This window comes from Gobius niger, assembly GCF_951799975.1.
Source record: "Gobius niger genome assembly, chromosome: 22".
Taxonomy (NCBI): Eukaryota; Metazoa; Chordata; class Actinopteri; order Gobiiformes; family Gobiidae; genus Gobius; species Gobius niger.
This window is the reverse complement of record NC_136873.1, coordinates 12289469-12307523: the sequence shown is the minus strand read 5'-3', so window position 1 is coordinate 12307523 and position 18055 is coordinate 12289469. Positions and strand designations below refer to the sequence as shown.

Sequence of the window (18055 nt, the reverse complement as noted above, 5' to 3'; positions counted from 1 at the left end):
GCTGGACTGAATCACCCCCAAATAGAGCCTCTCCTCTGGGCCCAGACTGGACAGAATCACCCCCAAATAGAGCCTCTCCTCCTGGGCCCTTGCTGGACTGAATCGCCCCCAAATAGAGCCTCTCCTCCTGGGCCCGGGCTGGACTGAATCGCCCCCAAATAGAGCCTCTCCTCTTGGGCCTGGACTGGAGAGAATCACCCCCAAATAGAGCCTCTCCTCTGGGCCCGGGCTGAACAGAATCACCCATAAATAGACGACGAGACAAATTCATGGCGAAGTTTGCACCAAATCTCTCTCGTTTCCTCAATGAAATGGTCTGTACAAACTGAAGTGCGGTCCCTCTCCAGCGTCACCACAGAGCACAACGTCGGGTCAAGCTCTCAGTCGTCCATCATGAACTACAGAGTACGGACGACGGCTCAAGAACCTTTGTTTACAACCGAGCACAAGAGTAAAGAGTAAAATAATTACTTTTTTTAATATTAACCGCTTAACTCCCGCCTGAACCGAGAGGATTTTTTTCCTCACGTCATCAGATTTTTTTTCCATCGTTTTTTTGTTTGTATTCAACTCATTTTTGGAACTTTGTTGTCATTTTATGTCACATTTTTTTCATTTTTTCGTCAATTTTACATCACATTTTTGTCACATTTGTCATTTTTTTGTCAATTTTTTGTTATTTTTTGTCCACTTTTTATCACATTTTTGTCATTTTTTTGTCCCATATCGTCCCATTTTTGTCATTTTTTCATCCATGTTTTGTAAATTTTGTAAATTTTTTGTTAATTTTTTGTTAATTTTTTGTTAATTTTTTGTTAATTTTTTGTTAATTTTTTGTTAATTTTCATCACATTTCTGTCATTTTTTCTTCCATTTTTTTGTCATTTTTTGACAATTTTTTGTTATTTTTTGTTATTTTTTGTCAAATTTTCATCACATTTTTCTGGTTTTTTTGTCACATTTTTTGTCAAATTTCTGTCACATTTTTGTAAATTTTTTGTCAAATTTTTATCACATTTCTGTCACTTTTTCTTCAATTTTTTATCACATTTTTGTCATTTTTTTGTCATTTTTTTGACAATTTTTTTTCATTTTTTGTCAAATTTTCATCACATTTTTCGTTTGTTTTTTTTCATTTTTTGTCACATTTCTGTCGTTTTTTCGTCCATTTTTATCAATTTTTGTTTTCATTTTTTTGTCACATTTTTTCTTTTCTTTTTTTCTTTTTTTGTCACATTTTTTTCATTTTTTCGTCAATTTCTTGTGACATTTTTGTGACATTTTTGCCACTTTTTCATCAATTTTTTGTCACTTTTTCATCAATTTTTCCTCACTTTTTTGTCACATTTCCATCATTGTTTCCATCTCAGTTCTGTCGCTATTTCCACACTTTTCCCCAGAAGCTTTTGGATTGGGGTAAAGCCAAACTGGAGAAAACGTGCTCGGTTCAGGTGGGAGTTAAGGGTTTAAGTGGAATTGGATTCGCTTCATCAAATTCCTCCCTTGACCAGAGAAAATCTCGTCATCGTTTTTCCCTGTACAGTGAAACATGCTTTTAATATATTTGAACACAGTATCTTAGACCTTCTGGAAGACGCATGATGTTACTGTTGAGTTTGTTGCATCTTGGGCCTCGTCTCTCGCTGCTGATTTTACTGCTGTTCCCTTTAAACCTCACGTTTGTGACGGTTTCTCCTGAGTTGTGTATAAGCTATAACAAACAGTAGCAAACAGTGCAATATAGCCCAGTCCAGTTCCATTAGTCAAACATGTTATTTAATGTGAATAATGTACAGGATGTTTGTAAGTATAACATGTAAATAAATGGGTTGTGTCATTTTTTTTTGTGATGAGTAAAACCCTTTATGAGATTTTAGATGTTTGAATAATTCACATTGTTTTAAATATAGCCTCTCCTCTGGGCCCAGACTGGACAGAATCACCCCCAAATAGAGCCTCTCCTCCTGGGCCGGGACTGGACAGAATCACCCCCAAATAGAGCCTCTCCTCTGGGCCCAGACTGGACAGAATCACCCCCAAATAGAGCCTCTCCTCCTGGGCCCAGACTGGACATAATCACCCCCAAATAGAGCCTCTCCTCTAGGATAGGGCCGGACAAAATCACCCCCAAATAGAACCTCTCCTCCTGGGCCCAGACTGGACAGAATCACCCCCAAATAGAGCCTCTCCTCCTGGGCCCAGACTGGACAGAATCCCCCCCAAATAGAGCGTCTCCTCTGGGCCCAGACTGGACAGAATCACCCCCAAATAGAGCGTCTCCTCTGGGCCGGGGCTGGACAAAATCACCCCCAAATAGAGCCTCTCCTCCTGGGCCCAGACTGGACAGAATCACCCCCAAATAGAGCCTCTCCTCTGGGCCCAGACTGGACAGAATCACCCCCAAATAGAGCCTCTCCTCTAGGCCCGGACTGGACAGAATCACCCCCAAATAGAGCCTCTCCTCTAGGCCAGGGCTGGACAAAATCACCCCCAAATAGAGCCTCTCCTCCTGGGCCGGGGCTGGACAGAATCACCCCCAAATAGAGCCTCTCCTCTAGGCCAGGGCTGGACAACATCACCCCCAAATAGAGCGTCTCCTCTGGGCCCAGACTGGACAGAATCACCCCCAAATAGAGCCTCTCCTCCTGGGCCCAGACTGGACAGAATCACCCCCAAATAGAGCCTCTCCTCCTGGGCCCAGACTGAACAGAATCACCCCCAAATAGAGCCTCTCCTCCTGGGCCCAGACTGAACAGAATCACCCCCAAATCCGGCCCTCCAGCACAGAACCTCTGGCCCTCAAGATGATTTTGAGAAACATTATTACACAAATCAGAATGGGAGAAAAATAAATGGGAGAAATACCGTCAATGCACCCAATTATGTCATACTATGCACAACTCCAGCATTTGTAGAAAGTGCACTGGAAAAATAGTAATAATTTTAAGGAAGTAGTGACAGACCCACTTGAATTAAGAGATTCAATCTAAAGTTTGAGTAGATTTGGTCTGGTCTTAGATCAGATAAAACATCTTATCGCCAATGGAACAAGTCATTATTCTCGTATCATTTCAAGTGAAAAACAAAAAAAAAAGTTCATTTGTCTGATTTCAAAGCGGGTTTTTTTGCTTGTTCCAGTAGCATTTGTATCTTAGATTAGTCCAAACAGACTCGAATTCAACAAAGAACCTTTATTCAAGCAATTTTAAATCATTTATCTCATTTAAGGGGAGACACTACAGGCAAAACAAAAAAATTTCAGTTTTCAGGTTTTGGGCCAAATTGGTCTCTGAACATACAAGCTTTCACCCGGAAACAGAAAATATGCCTAATCTTCACAATAACATGTTTAAATATTGCGCTGATTCAATGTTCCCCCATAGACTTATATGGGAGAAAACAATTTCAAGGGCCTTTTTCTCAAAACACATTTTTCTGTCATTGTGGCGACACTTTGTCCACGTCAGTCGGACCTAAAGACTTCACATTTTCCAGCCTTGGACTGAACAATATTTGGAAGATTTTTTCAGAGGGATTTTATATTATTTAATCCCTTAAGCCCCATTTATTGAGTTTTGAATGTCAAAAAATAAGGCGAAAATTACATTTTCCCACATTTTTCCACTAAAAAACAGCTTATTTTAAAACTAAACAAGAAATCCAAAATCCCCTCTGAGAAAGTCTTGGCAACTCATTCATCAATAAAATGAAACCATAAATTTGAATGTGGCTCTATCCATTATTCAGATTTCGTTGCCGAAAAGATGGGAAATTTGGGGCATTTTTAGGCATGAAACACCTTGTTCTTATATGAAAAGATAAAATGACAGAAAACTTGCAATGTATTTTTTTCTCACATTTATGCCAGTGATCGACAGCAACAGTTTCAAATTGATATCTGTAAATATACATTTTTTCCCTATTCACCTGCAGTGTCTTGCCTTAAGATGGCCATTTTTCCAATGTGGTGCTTTACTTTGGCCTAAAACTGGCGGCTTCAGCCCTCGGTCTTTTAAAATGACAAAAATTGGCCCTCCGCTAAGAAAACTTGCCTACCCCTGCCCTATATACTGTTAACACTTTGCTGATTTTAAGTGGAAGAGGATAAAAAATTACCACCACTGCCAAGGGTTGTTCCCTTGGCAGTGAAATGAAGCAATATGAGGCTCTTTCCATTTGTTTTTAGTCCCTATTTTAACTTTTTACTTTGTTTTTGTGAGTCGACAAAATATATTTGGAGATTTCAGTCACAGCTTTAGTTTAAAATCAGTCACACAAACGTTACTTTGACTAAAATTATGACGGAATATTGTAATCCACATAATGGGGCCGTGGATTGAACCGTCCACGATCTGCTGTTGACTGTTCATGACGTCATTGCATTTGTTTAATCCCATTAGTCCAAGTCCAGAGGTGAAGGATCTGTACACAGTGTCAGGACATTTTCCGTAAACCGTCTGAATGTGTTCCAGGTTGGTTTCATAAGGTTTTTTGGGGGGATAAATAGATGAGTGTGAGAGTGGGTCTGCATCAGCCTCATCATGCAGCGCTTCAGCCTCTCCGTCTGTGAGTAACTCTGTCATAACTCTGTCCTGGTTTAAACGCTGTCCACTGACCCGTCTCTCCCCTGTTTCCAGTCCTGGCCACAGCCTGTCTGTTGTTCCTCCGTGCAGGTAAGAAATCTCACATTTAAAGACACAAAGCGGAACATTCAGGGGTCATGTCGAGAGAAACTAAACCGCTGCAGAAATGCGATACATGTACATATCTGAGAGCCAAACGACACCGGCAATCAGTCCCTCCAGGATCTCACGGGCATTTTTTGTGATTGTTGCGATTTTAGTTTAAACCGATCTATTTTTACATCAAAATAAAACTTTTCTTTGCATTTTACAGCAGCTTTAACCTGTTAAGGACCACCTATTTTGATGTACTCTCGCCTGGCTAAATTAAACAGTCACCTCTCCATATTAAAATTACTGTTAAAACAACATACTTTGTCCAAATTGCTCATGTGAACCATCATAGGAATCAGGACAATAAGTAGCTTCTTTGTACATTGTGACAAAAAAATGTAAAACGGTTCTTTAGTTATAAAATTAATAAAAATATAGCTTTTTTAATATATCGAAAATCACACATAAACTGAAATATCTTTCCTGAAAATATACTTCATAGCACACACTCAAAATTTAGTACAGGTGTAGCCTTACTCGTGCTCAGCATGTGTGCAAAATTTCAGAAGTCTCGGTCCAAGTATGTTGGATTTGTAAATGTTTCAATTTTTTGGTGCTATATCTCATTAGCATTGTGCACAGTTAGCAAGTGCCAAATGTTATAAAAGCAAAAATATTTTCACAAATGTGTCAAACAAAGTGCAGCAGCAACAACAAACCTCCCAGAAATGGACTAAATCAAAGCAAAATGAAGTGGGGGATTTCTTTTCCATATTTATCTCAGTGCACAAAGGTGCGTCAGTCACAGCTTCCCCCAAAACAAAATGGCCGCCTTGTTTACTCAGAAAAGAGCTTTTACACGTCTTCATTCACTGTGGATCTGGACTATGGACGTCTACACAGATGTACCACTGTCACCTGGGAAATCAACAAGGTTGTGCCTATATGCTAATGTGGCTAACATGTGGCTAACATGTAGCTAACATGTGGCTAACATGTGGCTAACATGTGCTTCTGGCCTGCACTGAGCACTGCCAGCACAAATATCAGTGGATTTCTTTGGGAAATGGCTCATTTTGAAGAGAATAGTCATTAGGATTAACGGAACAGAACTAGAATTGCCAAAAGGTTTGTTTACAAGAAGATTTTCTCATTTGTGGAGTATTCTTAGATAATTTCTGACCGTGAAAATTGAAAATAATGAGCCAAATTTTCCAAAAATTGTATTTTGTTGAAATTTTAGTTGAATTATATTTTACTTGACTATTTTGGACCAAAAAAATCCAGTCAACCTATGATTGGACCATAAATAATTTAATATGGCGCAGCGGTTAGCGCTCAAGCCTCACAGCTAGAAGGTCCCGGGTTCAATTCCCACCTGGATGGGGCCTTTCTGTGTGGAGTTTGCATGTTCTCCCCGTGTCTGCGTAGGTTTCCTCCGGGTGCTCCGGTTTCCCCTACCACTAAAAAACATGTACAATAGATTCCCCTCTGGGGCCAGGACTCCCCTGAAAAAGAGATTCTTAATCTCAGTGGGACTATCCTGGTTAAACAAAGGTCAATAAATTTGGATAAGAAATGCTTCATTTTAATGCTCGATTTTCATGTTTTTATTTTTTTATTTTTCTGTCCTTAATTAATGCTTTGATTTATGTGATGGTGCTCCATGACTGGAATAGATGTTTTGGGGAGAATTGCCTGTTTAAAAATCTGTGCCACATGTCTGTATTGGTCGAAATATAATTTGCCTAAATACTGTATGCAAGTAAATGGAACTGGAGTCAGTCTCTAATCAGGGACGGCCGTCCTGAACAGTTTAACCAAAGAGACTGTGGGAAATAATAAAAGACTAAAAACTGGAGTTGTTTTAAAGAGGTAAAGCATCATCTGCGCTCAAAGCCCTCCACCACACTAAGGTGGCGGTTCCAGGAGGGTTCCATGCTAGATCTAAAGGAGAATTGTTTTGTCTGTCACAGAGCTGACAACGGTATGCGAGCACTCCACTGCCGACCTCACGTGTGGTAAGTGTAAAGTCAGTGTATTGTCCAAAGGTGTTCGACCTGACTGCAGTGTCTCTCTTTCTCTCAGGTTCGGGTCAGGTGATCCATATCGACAGCGCACACTACGGCCGATCCGACCGCACCACCTGCTCTGAAGGACGACCTTCACAGCAACTCCAAAATGTGAACTGTGCTACATCTGGTGCCACGAGCCGCGTGGCCACGATGTAAGATCTATTCATATGTCCACATATGTCTCGACTGATCCGGCCCCAGGAAAATGTCATGATGTTGTGAAGAAACCCACATCTTTTGTTTGTGGGACTAAGGTTTACCCTCTGCTTAGGTTTTTATTACTGAACTTTTAAATCCAGAGATACAGGCATGATATGATACATAGGAATTAAATGTTATATTCTAACAGGCCCAACTGTGTCTTTTTCTGTTTATAACCTGTGTCCTCTCTGTGTCCAGGTGCAATGGGAAAAGCAGCTGCTCAGTCGGTGCCAGTAACTCTGTGTTTGGAGACCCCTGTTATGGCACCTTCAAATACCTGCAGGTTTCCTATACCTGCAAGTGTGAGGCTATTGGTGAGTGCTTCTGTTTGGACATTTGAAAGGCTTGCAATCAGACGTCTTTGTATGTGTTCACCTCTGTGCGATTCTGTCGGGAAAAAAACAGTTGCCGCTAAGCATTAAAGGGATATTTCAGGATTTTTGACATAGGGCCTAATTTCCTAGTTATCCAGAGTGTTGTTGATTTCTGTATATATATATATATATATATATATATATATATATATATATATATATATGTTCAGGTTAGTGTGTCGGGTTCTGCAGTCTCGAGCGACTGTTCTTTCTACCAGGAGCTGGTGTTTGGCACCTCTGGTATCTTTACCGATTCCCTTCTGAGCTGTGCTCATGTATTGATCCATGTGCTTACTTATCTTAGCCGCTATGGTGCCGGACATGAGAGAGGCAGGTTATTGGGCGATAGTTGGATGGGACTGTACCCTTTGAGGAATCCTTCAGGATCAGGATTGTGCGCCCTTCGGTTAACCATTAGGGTGATTCCCATCCCTCAGCAGCTGGTTCATTTGCGCTGCCAAGCGCTCATGGAGAGCCGTGAGCTTCTTAAGCCAGTAGGCGTGTATCATGTCAGGGCCTGGTGCTGTCCAATTTTTCATACCTGAGGCTCTTTCTTGGACGTCTGCCACTGTGATGGCAACTGGATTCTGTTCAGGGAGGTTGCTGTGGTCCTCTCTGTGGTCCTCTCTGTGGTCCTCTCTGTGGTCCTCTCTCAGAGCCTCTCTCAGAGCCACCAGCCACTGTGCATCACTGTTGTGTGCTGCCTCCTTCTCCCATATGCCTTTCCAGTACTGTTCAGTTTCCAGCCTTGGTGGGTCTGCTCTGTTATTGTTACCCTGCCACTGAGCGGACACTTTCGCTGGTTGAGTTGCGAACAGACGATTTACTCGTCTGGCTTCGTTGTCTCTCGTGTACCTCTTTAGGCGGCTGGACAAGGCTTGGAGCCTTTGTTTGGCAGTTTCCAGTGCTTCAGGTATGGGCATCTGGCTGTACCTTTTGGGTACTTGCTTTTTCATTGCACCTTTCAAGGCCTCTGTCAATTGACTCACTTCCCTCCGTGCTGCCTTAATGTTTTCCTCCAGCCTTCTTTTCCATGGTGGGTATTTCATCTCATGGTTGCTCTTACGATAGCCAAGAGTCTCTAGGATCACTGCTGCTGTGGAGTATATCAGCTCAGGTTCTGTGTAGTATGAAGCAGCGCTTCGGCCCGGGTGGAGTGAGTGAGGAGAGGTCAGTGTCCGGGTGGAGTGAGTGAGGAGAGGTCAGTGTCCGGGTGGAGTGAGTGAGGAGAGGTCAGTGTCCGGGGGGAGTGAGTGAGGAGAGGTCAGTGTCCGGGTGGAGTGAGTGAGGAGAGGTCAGTGTCCTGGTGGAGTGAGTGAGGAGAGGTCAGTGTCCGGGTGGAGTGAGTGAGGAGAGGTCAGTGTCCGGGTGGAGTGAGTGAGGAGAGGTCAGTGTCCGGGTGGTGTGAGTGAGGAGAGGTCAGTGTCCGGGGGGAGTGAGTGAGGAGAGGTCAGTGTCCGGGTGGTGTGAGTGAGGAGAGGTCAGTGTCCGGGGGGAGTGAGTGAGGAGAGGTCAGTGTCTTGTGGAGTGAGTGAGGAGAGGTCATTGATATCACGGGGTAACCTCGAAAAACCATTGTCCACCTGCACAGATAATGTCCGTCTTTTGAATCGTATGGGCTCCTGCAGATCCTGGTGTCGTCCATGGGGGTATAGTTAGAGATCCATAGGGCATGGCAGTTACAAAGAGAGAGCCTCCAAACAGCAGTTATTTTTCAGACAAGAGCCCCTTCCAAGCGTCCGGTGTGGGAGGTTCGTCTCCAAATCATATCCTGTGTGGCCATTGTTCACAAAGTGATAAACAGTAGCTCCTTTCCAACAATAAAAATTAAAATGCACCGATCGTAGTTTCAATACTGTGGAGAAAACGAGCGGAGTGTTGTGATGGTTCATTACAAGCAGCACAATTGAAAACAAAAGCAAAATTGCCGAAATAGGTTACGCATGGGCTTACTTTGATAGATTATCGCTCACACCCCTAACACCAAAGCAGTTTTCCATAAATAAACCACACATGCCTTCAAGTGCCACAACACCAGGTCTGATCTGTGTTTTAAGGAGACATTTCCATCATGTGTCAGTGTTTACCTCCTGATGATGCTCCTTGTGTGGCCACAGCTCAGTCCAAAAGAAAGAAGCACATTTTACAGGGCGCATTTTCCAGCCTTGGACTGAACAATATTTGGAAGATTTTTTCAGAGGGTTTTTATTATTATTTAATCCCTAAGCCCCATTTATTGAGTTTTGAATGTCAAAAAATAAAGCAAATTACATTTTTACAATTTTTTTCCACTAAAAAACTGCTTATTTTAAAACTAAACAAGATATCCCAAATATCCTCTGAAAAAGTCATGGTAGCTGGTAGCTAAATGAAACCATACATTTGAATGTAGCTCTATCCATTATTCAGATTTCGTCGCCGAAAAGATGGGAAATTGGGGGCATTTTTAGGCATAAACACCTTGTTCTTATATGAAAAGATAAAATGACAGAAAACTTGCCATGTATTTTTTTTTCTCACACCGCCAGTGATCAGTCGTCTGCTCTACAGCCTGCGCCATGAACCACAAGGTCTGGCCCAAAAGGTTTTCTGAGCTGTGTGTTCTGTGTTGCAGCCCGCGTGGTGTCCTGTGAGGATCACACTGTGGACCTCAGCTGCCGTACGTATCCAACCAAACGCGAAAACGCTGTGATATTAAAGAAGTGTGGTTTAAACGCTGTGTCTCTGTCAGATTCTGGAAAGGTGATCTGCATCAACAGAGCAGACTACGGCCGACACGACAACACCACCTGCTCTCATGGACGTCCTTCAAAGCAACTCCACAATGTGAACTGTTCTTCATCCACGGCCAGTGACAAAGTGGCTCAAATGTACGTTTTTGTCACATTTTTGTTGAGTTTTTGTCACTTTTATTATAAATTTTTGGTCACTGGTTGGTTGACTTTTTGTCACATTTTTTCAAATTTTTGTCACATTTTTTTCAAATTTTTGTCACATTTTTGTTGAGTTTTTGTCACTTTTTGTTGAGTTTTTTATATATTTTTTGGTTGAGTTTTTCTCACTTTTTGTTTTTTAAATTTTGTCACATTTTTGTTTTTGTCATTTTTTTTTCACATTTTTGTCACATTTTTGTTGAGTTTTTGTCACTTTTTGTTGAGTTTTTGTGACATTTTTTTTTTTAATTTTTGTCACATTTTTGTTGAGTTTTTGTCTTTTTTTTGTTGAGTTTTTGTGACATTTTTTTTTTAAATTTTTGTCACATTTTTGTTGAGTTTTTGTCACTTTTATCATAAATTTTTGGTCACTGGTTGGTTGATTTTTTGTCACATTTTGTTGAATTTTTGTCACATTTTTGTCACATTTCTTTCACATTTTTGTCACAATATTGTTGAGTTTTTGTCACTTTTATTATACATTTTTGGTCACTGGTTGGTTGACTTTTTGTCACATTTTTGTTGAGCTTTTGTCATTTTTTGTTGAGTTTTTTTCATTTTTTTTTGTTGAGTTTTTGTCACATTTTTATTTTTATTTTTGGTCACTTTCTTTTTTTAAATTTTGTCACATTTTTGTTGAATTTTTGTCAAATATTTGTTCAGTTTTTGTCATTTTCTTGTTGCGTTTACATCCTTGTTTTCTTCTAATTTTTTGTGGCTGTTTTGGTGCTCTTTTCCCCAAGAAGCTTTGTGATTAGGGTAGCGCCAAACTGGAGAAAATGGGATCCGTTCAGGCGGGAGTTAAGAGGTTAAGCTCGTGCATGACGACACTGAGCAAAAAATGTGATGAAAGAGTAACAAAGAAGTCTTGAAAAAGTGAAGTGACAAAAATGTGACAAAGGCAACAAAAAAGTGACAATAAAAGCGATGCAAAAGTGACGATAACATGGCTGCAACGCAAGGAAATGGATCTGTTGCATTCAGTTTTGCAGGCCTTAGCTTTCAAATGAGGTGTGATTCTGGCCTATAGGCTGCAAGCTTCAGTCGAGAAGCTCCTGTATATCTTTCCCTGAGTAATATAATGTTCTTTTTCTCCTTCAGGTGCAATGGGAGAGACAGGTGCACAATCCAAGCCGCTAATTCCGTGTTTGAAGACCCCTGTCAAGGCACCTACAAGTACCTGCAGCTGGACTTCTCCTGTGCTGGTAAGAGTCATTTAAAGCAGCACTAAGTAACTCTTCCCCCTAGAGGCCATAAGCGCAACTGCAGGTGTCGTAGCAAGTTAAGATTTTTTAACTTATTAATTGTCTTGGAGAGTAAATACTACGCCGACAGGAAAGGGTTACTGTGCATCCAATTATACAATGGAAATATTTTTTTTCACTCAAACTCGGCTTTAGCTTGGCCCGTTAGCCTGTTAGCTTCTTCTTCGTGATTCCATTAGGGTTAGTGCTAGATCGTCTGCTCCGGAGGGACGGTCTGCTGTGAAAACGTGAGATATCATGACACAAATGAAGGTTAGGGCCAGGGAAATGGTTTAACTCTTAACTCCCGCCTGAACCGAGAGGATCTTTTTCCTCACGTTATCACTTTTATTTTTGTTGGGTGTTCAACTCATTTTTGTAAATTTTTTGTCATTTTTAATCACATTTTTGTCATTTTTTCGTCACTTTTTTCGTCCATTTTTAATCAATTTTTTGTCACATTTTTGTCACTTTTTTGTCACTTTTTTGTATTTTTATGTCATTTTTATCACATTTTTGTCACTTTTTTTGTCACTTTTTTGTCACTTTTTTGTCACTTTTTTGTATTTTTATGTCATTTTTATCACATTTTTGTCACTTTTTTCGTCAATTTTTTGTCCCTTTTTTTGTCACATTTTTTGTCACATTTGTGTCATTTTTTTGTCACTTTTTTCGTCCATTTTTTATCAATTTTTTGTATTTTTTTCGTCAATTTTTCGTCAATGTTTTGTCACATTTTTTGTCACATTTGTGTCCTTTTTTTGTCAATTTCTTGTGACATTTTTGTGACATTTTTGCCACTTTTTCATAAATTTTTCGTCACTTTTTTTGTCAATGTTTTCGTCACTTTTTTGTCACATTTCCATCATTGTTTTGTTGCTATTTTCACACCTTTTTTCCAGAAGCTTTTGGACTGGGGTAAAGCCAAACTGGAGAAAATGTGCTCGGTTCAGGTGGGAGTTAAGGGGTTAACCTTAAGGATTAGGATTATTTGTATTTTTAGACAAACTCACAGCAGACCGTCCCTCCGGAGCAGACGATCTAGCACTAACCTTCCATTAGTGTGTATTGGTGGCTCCGGTCCGGTGGCAGTCAAGTTGCAAACATGGTTTCCTGGCCAGAGACGAAAAAATTACAAAAATGTGACAAAATGTGACAAAAAATTGACAAAAAATTGACGAAAAAATGAGAAAAATGTAACAAAAAATGACACAAATTTGATAAAAAATTGACGAAAAAATGACAACAAAAATGAGAAAAATGTGATGAAAATTTGACAAGAAAATTACAAAAAATTGACAAAATGTGACAAAAATGTGACAAAAAAAATTCAAAAAATTGACAAAAAATTGACCCAAAAAGTGACGAAAAATTGATGAAAAAGTGGAAAAAATGTCACAAGAAATTGACAAAAAATTGACGAAAAATTGACGAAAAAATGACAAAAATGTAACAAAAAATGACGCAAATTGAGAAGAAAACAAGGATTTAAACGCAACAAAATTTTGACAATAAATCAACAAAAATGTGACAAAAATTCAACACAAATGTGACAAAAAATTTAAAAAAAAATGTGACAAAAATTCAACAAAAAGTGACAAAAATTCAACAAAAAATGACAAAAATTCAACAAAAAAGTGACAAAAATGTGACAAAAATTCAACAAAAAAATGACAAAAATTCAACAAAAATGTGACAAAAATTCAACAAAATGTGACAAAAATTCAACAAAAAGTGACAAAAATTCAACAAAAAGTCACCAAAACTAATGACGAAACAACATAACTGGAGAAAATGTGCTCCGAAGGCAGGGCAAAAAAACCTCTAAGATTACAATCACACAAAGTCAACCACAGCCACCGACTCAAACAGAGACAAGTATCAACACAATAATGAAATAAAACGTCAGTAAAACGTGTCCCTTTTGTCTTTGTTTTACAGAAACGTGGGAAACGACGCGAGAGCAGACGTAATCCTGAAAATCTCCTTCGTGAAATTCCGTTTGATTACAAATTCTATTAATCCTGTGGTTATCGCTTTCAAACTGCTGCATTTGTATTTGTTCAGTAAGTGTGATTCACTACATGATAATATGGGGATCTCCATTCATTCAAATAAACTGGCTGCATTCAAATCTCTGTCCAGAGCGAGTCTGTGTTTCAGTCATTGATAAAGTAACGTTTATTTGAAGCATTTGCAGGTTTTTTCCACGTTATTTTGTATAGAGGTTATTGCACATGAATTAAATATGGACTTTAAATCATTTTTTTTGGGCTCCGGACACCAACCATGAGTCACTCCACGCGGACGCCCGTAACGAAGTCCTCAGAAGCCGAGTGTTGTGTCATTACCCACCTGAACCGAGCACATTTTCTCCAGTGTGGCTTTACCCCAGGCCACAAAAAGGTGGAAAAAAGGTGTGACGAAAAAATGACAAAAATGTGACAAAAATGTGATAAAAATTTGACAAAAATGTGATAAAAATTTGACAAGAAAATGACGAAAAAATGACGAAAAAATGACAAAATGTGACAAAAATGTGACAAAAATGTGATAAAAATTTGACAAAAATGTGATAAAAATGTGACAAGAAAATTACAAAAAATTGACAAAAAATTGACAAAATGTGACAAAAATGTGACAAAAATGTGATAAAAATTTGATATAAATTTGACAAGAAAATGACAAAAATTTGACAAAAAAATGACAAAAAATTGACAAAATGTGACAAAAAAAAGTAAAAAAAAAGACAAATGTGGTAAAAAAAAATACAAAAAATGGACAAAAATGTGACAAAAAATTGACCAAAAAAGTGACGAAAAATTGATGAAAAAGTGGAAAAAATGTCACCAAAATGTCACAAGAAATTGACAAAAAACTGACGAAAAAATGCCAAAAATGTGATAAAAAATGACACAAATTTGATAAAAAATTGACGAAAAAATGAAAAAAAATTGGTAAAAATTTGACAAAAAAATGACAAAAAATTGACGAAAAAATGACAAAAATTTGATAAATAATTGACGAAAAAATGAAAAAAATGTGACAAAAAAATTGACAAAAAAGTTACAAAAATGAGTTGAATACCCAACAAAAAAATGATGGAAAAAAAGTCGACGTGAGGAAAAAGATCCTCTCGGTTCAGGCGGGAGGATTCTGTGTTTTAGTGTCGAGCGGTGGTTCTTAACCTGGGTCAGTCTCAGGGGTTCGGCGGAGGTCAAGACAATCACCCGACTCGTACGATTCGTGATGACACGCCCCGCTTGAAGGGTTCGGTGAAAGCGCAGATGAAACGGGTGGGGTTCAGTGCCTCCAACAAGGTGAAGAACCACTGGTGTAGAGGTTCATAATAGGTGTGTTTAAGGTGAAGTGCGCCTCGCCTCCATTCCAGGCGCTGGTGGCCGAGGGGCCCCGAGAACAGGACGAGCCTCAGATAATGCTGCAGCTCGCGTCTGTTAGAAAGAGTTTGTGGATTCAACGATTTAAAAAGTTTATTAAAGGGATATTTCAGGATTTTTGACATAGGGCCTCATTTCCTAGTTTTCCAGAGTGTTGCTGATTTCTGGAGATATTTTTTTTTGTAATTCATGCAGTTCTTATGTTTGAAGAGTTTCGTGGCGTTAGGCTAGTGCAAGGCTAGTGCATGTCTATGGTATCAGCTAGCCTGCATTAAAAACAGTGTGACCCGCTCCACAGAGCACCTGAGGCAAATCACTGATAACACCAGACTAACCATATAAATGTCTGTGTCCGTAGAGTCATGTTTGGAATATAACTGACCTGCATCACATGAACGATCGCATTTTGAGGGACTATTTTCTAGCAGATCACTCCGCCGCTGCGTAGCTTATACAACCACGAAGCTGATGCTGCTCAAATACAAGGTATTTTAAATGCAAACTGGTTAAAATGGCGGTTTGGTCACATTTGAGAACAACCCACTGTGAGTCTCTGTGATCTGATTGGCTTCAGAGCTACAGGTCAGACACCGTGAGTCACAATAACATGACACTAAAGAGTGAGCTCTTTATTTTCTGCCAAAAAGCTGAGGCCTCATTGCTCTTCAGTCACAGACTGAGAAGTGAAGAAGGAGGTCATGGAGATTCTGCTGGATGTAACAATAAAAGATAGAAATTCAAGTATTCATAATATGTGTGAAAAATACTTTCTATAACTAATATACTGATAATTATTAATGACTCTCATAAAACAAAAACAAACCCTTTTCATTTGTCATGAGTCATGTTTGTCCCAGTTCCTCTGAGTCGTGGTGCAGCAGGACTGATGTGGACAGATGTTACAGAAGAAGCTCATGAGGTTAATTTCTTCAACAGTTTCTTTAGTAACTATTTTCTCCAAAGTAAAAGTAGATCTACCACAGTCCTGTCCACATCTGTCATGGTCCACCATGACCCACCGTGACTCAGAGGAACTGGAAAAAACATGACTCTACATCAGATAATACATATGGATTTTGTTTTAACCTTTAAAAGCATCAATTGTGTGATAAAAAAAAACCCTGAAAGAAATAATAAGAGCTTAACTAGAATTCTCATCTCATTCTTAATTTATTTACTGCATTCTTTAGTTTTGCAGTTCTCAGCAGAAGCCTGAAGTTCTGTCTAAAGCAGAAGCTCCATGACTTCCTTCTTCACTTCTCAAGATTCAACACAAATGTGACAAAAATTCAACACAAATGTGACAAAAATTCAACAAAAATGTGACCAAAAAAAAAAAAAAAACATACAAAAGGTGACACAACACAGCAACAACGCTAGGAAAAAGATCAGTTTTGTGGGTCTTAGCTGTTAAATAGGGGAAAACGTGGAAGAGCTTGGTAGATTGTATCTAGTATCTAGTTTGGAGCCATAGAGGAGGAGAGGCTAAATGCTAACGCCGTCTGTGCTGTGTTTACGTGACTGAGGACACGCGTGAAGACCAGACAGGTACACATGAACTCGTCTAAGCTCAGGTAAGAACATATCTCAGTGTGTAAAAACGGTGGCCTGTTCCTTTAAGGCAGGGGTTAAGAGGTTAAGTTTAGTTATATAAGATTGTCATTTTTTTGCAGCTGAGTTACCAGCATCGAGGATCAGAAACGCCGCACACAGCGCCCCCTAGTGTGGCTGCAGAAAGCAACGTAACGAACCAGCCCCGGTCTCCCGACAAAAGGAGAATATGATTTGAAATATTTAAAGATATTTGGGAGCGCGGCATGACGGGAGGAACAGCCCAGTGCTCGTCATGGATTAAAGTCTTGAACTCTTTGACACGACTCTCCCCATGATCCAGGGTACAGTATGTTGAGCAAACCTGACCCGTGATCAACATGTTTGCTCAGAGTTCACGGAGGGACAAACATGTATCTGTATTCACGTTATTATAGTCACAATAACAACATCTGAAGTTTGATATACACATCAAATATTGTGATAAATCTTATTGAAGACCTTTGAATGCCACAGAAACTCACTAAAGCATGAAAATTACAGCAAAGGTTTGTTTGAAATGGGCTTGTCTTACAGTATTCCACAATAATCCTGAAGTACAATATACTTTGGGTTCAAAAAATAAGAATAATTGGAAAAAATGCACAATAGTTTTCACAGCTCTTGGATAAATGGATAAATGACTTTTATCCAGGTCATTATCCTGGATAAAACCTGCTCCAGACGGTTGACCTTCCACCTGGACAATGACCCGAAGCAGCCGAGATAACGAAGGGGTGGCTTCAGGACACGTCTGGGATGTCCCTGAGTGGAAACAAAAGGCAGATCTGCACAGGCTGTTTATGCTCACTCTTTAATTACACTGCGTTCCAAATTATTATGCAAATGACATTTTTCTAAGATTTTCTAAATTGTCAACTCAAATGAGAGTCAGCATAATTTTCAAGTCTTTAGCTGGTAGAGGATCAATTAAATGTGGTGGAAAAAATTTCCTAGTGATAACGGTATTTTTTTCAAAAATAAATATAGTAAAAACCTCAAAATCCACTGTTCCAAGTTATTATGCAACTCATCGTTTCAATACATTTTAAAGCTTGTAATTAACTGAAAATGGTCATTTGTTGTATTTGTAGCATTAGGAGGTCATATTTACTGATATCAAAAGCTATTTCAATCAAAAAAATATTAACAGGTCAAGTTATATTTTAACATAGGAGCCCTTGTCTGATAGCAGCTTCAAAAGTCTTAAATCCATTAAAATTGCAAGTTTTTGGACAGTTTCTGCTTGGATTTCTTTGCAGGATGTTAGAATAACCTCCCAGAGCTGCTGTTTGGATGAAAACGGCCTCCCACCCTCATAGACGTTTTTTTTTTGAGGCTCCAAAGGTTCTCAATGGGGTTGAGGTCAGGGGAGGAGGGGGTCCACATCATGGGTTTCTCTCCTTTTATGCCCATAGCAGCCAGTGATGCAGAGGTTTTCTTTGCAGTATGACATGGTGCGTTGTCATAATGAAGATGATCTTGTTCGGGAAAACACAGCTCTTCTTTTTGTAGCATAGAAGACAGTGGTCAGTCAGAAACTCCACATATTTTTCAAAGTTCA

General features: G+C 39.4%; 1 protein-coding gene across 1 annotated transcript; it reads left to right on the top strand.

Annotated features, from left to right (window-relative positions):
- Positions 1-4541: 4541 nt before the first annotated feature.
- Positions 4542-13476, top strand: LOC306981221 (L-rhamnose-binding lectin CSL3-like; the record flags this gene model as incomplete). Its single annotated transcript, XM_079580783.1, has 9 exons — positions 4542-4566; positions 4638-4673; positions 6653-6697; positions 6765-6903; positions 7151-7266; positions 9941-9985; positions 10058-10196; positions 11361-11464; positions 13445-13476. 9 exons carry the CDS (start codon positions 4542-4544, stop codon positions 13474-13476), a joined length of 681 nt encoding a protein of 226 aa, XP_079436909.1.
- Between the last annotated feature and the right edge of the window lie 4579 nt (positions 13477-18055).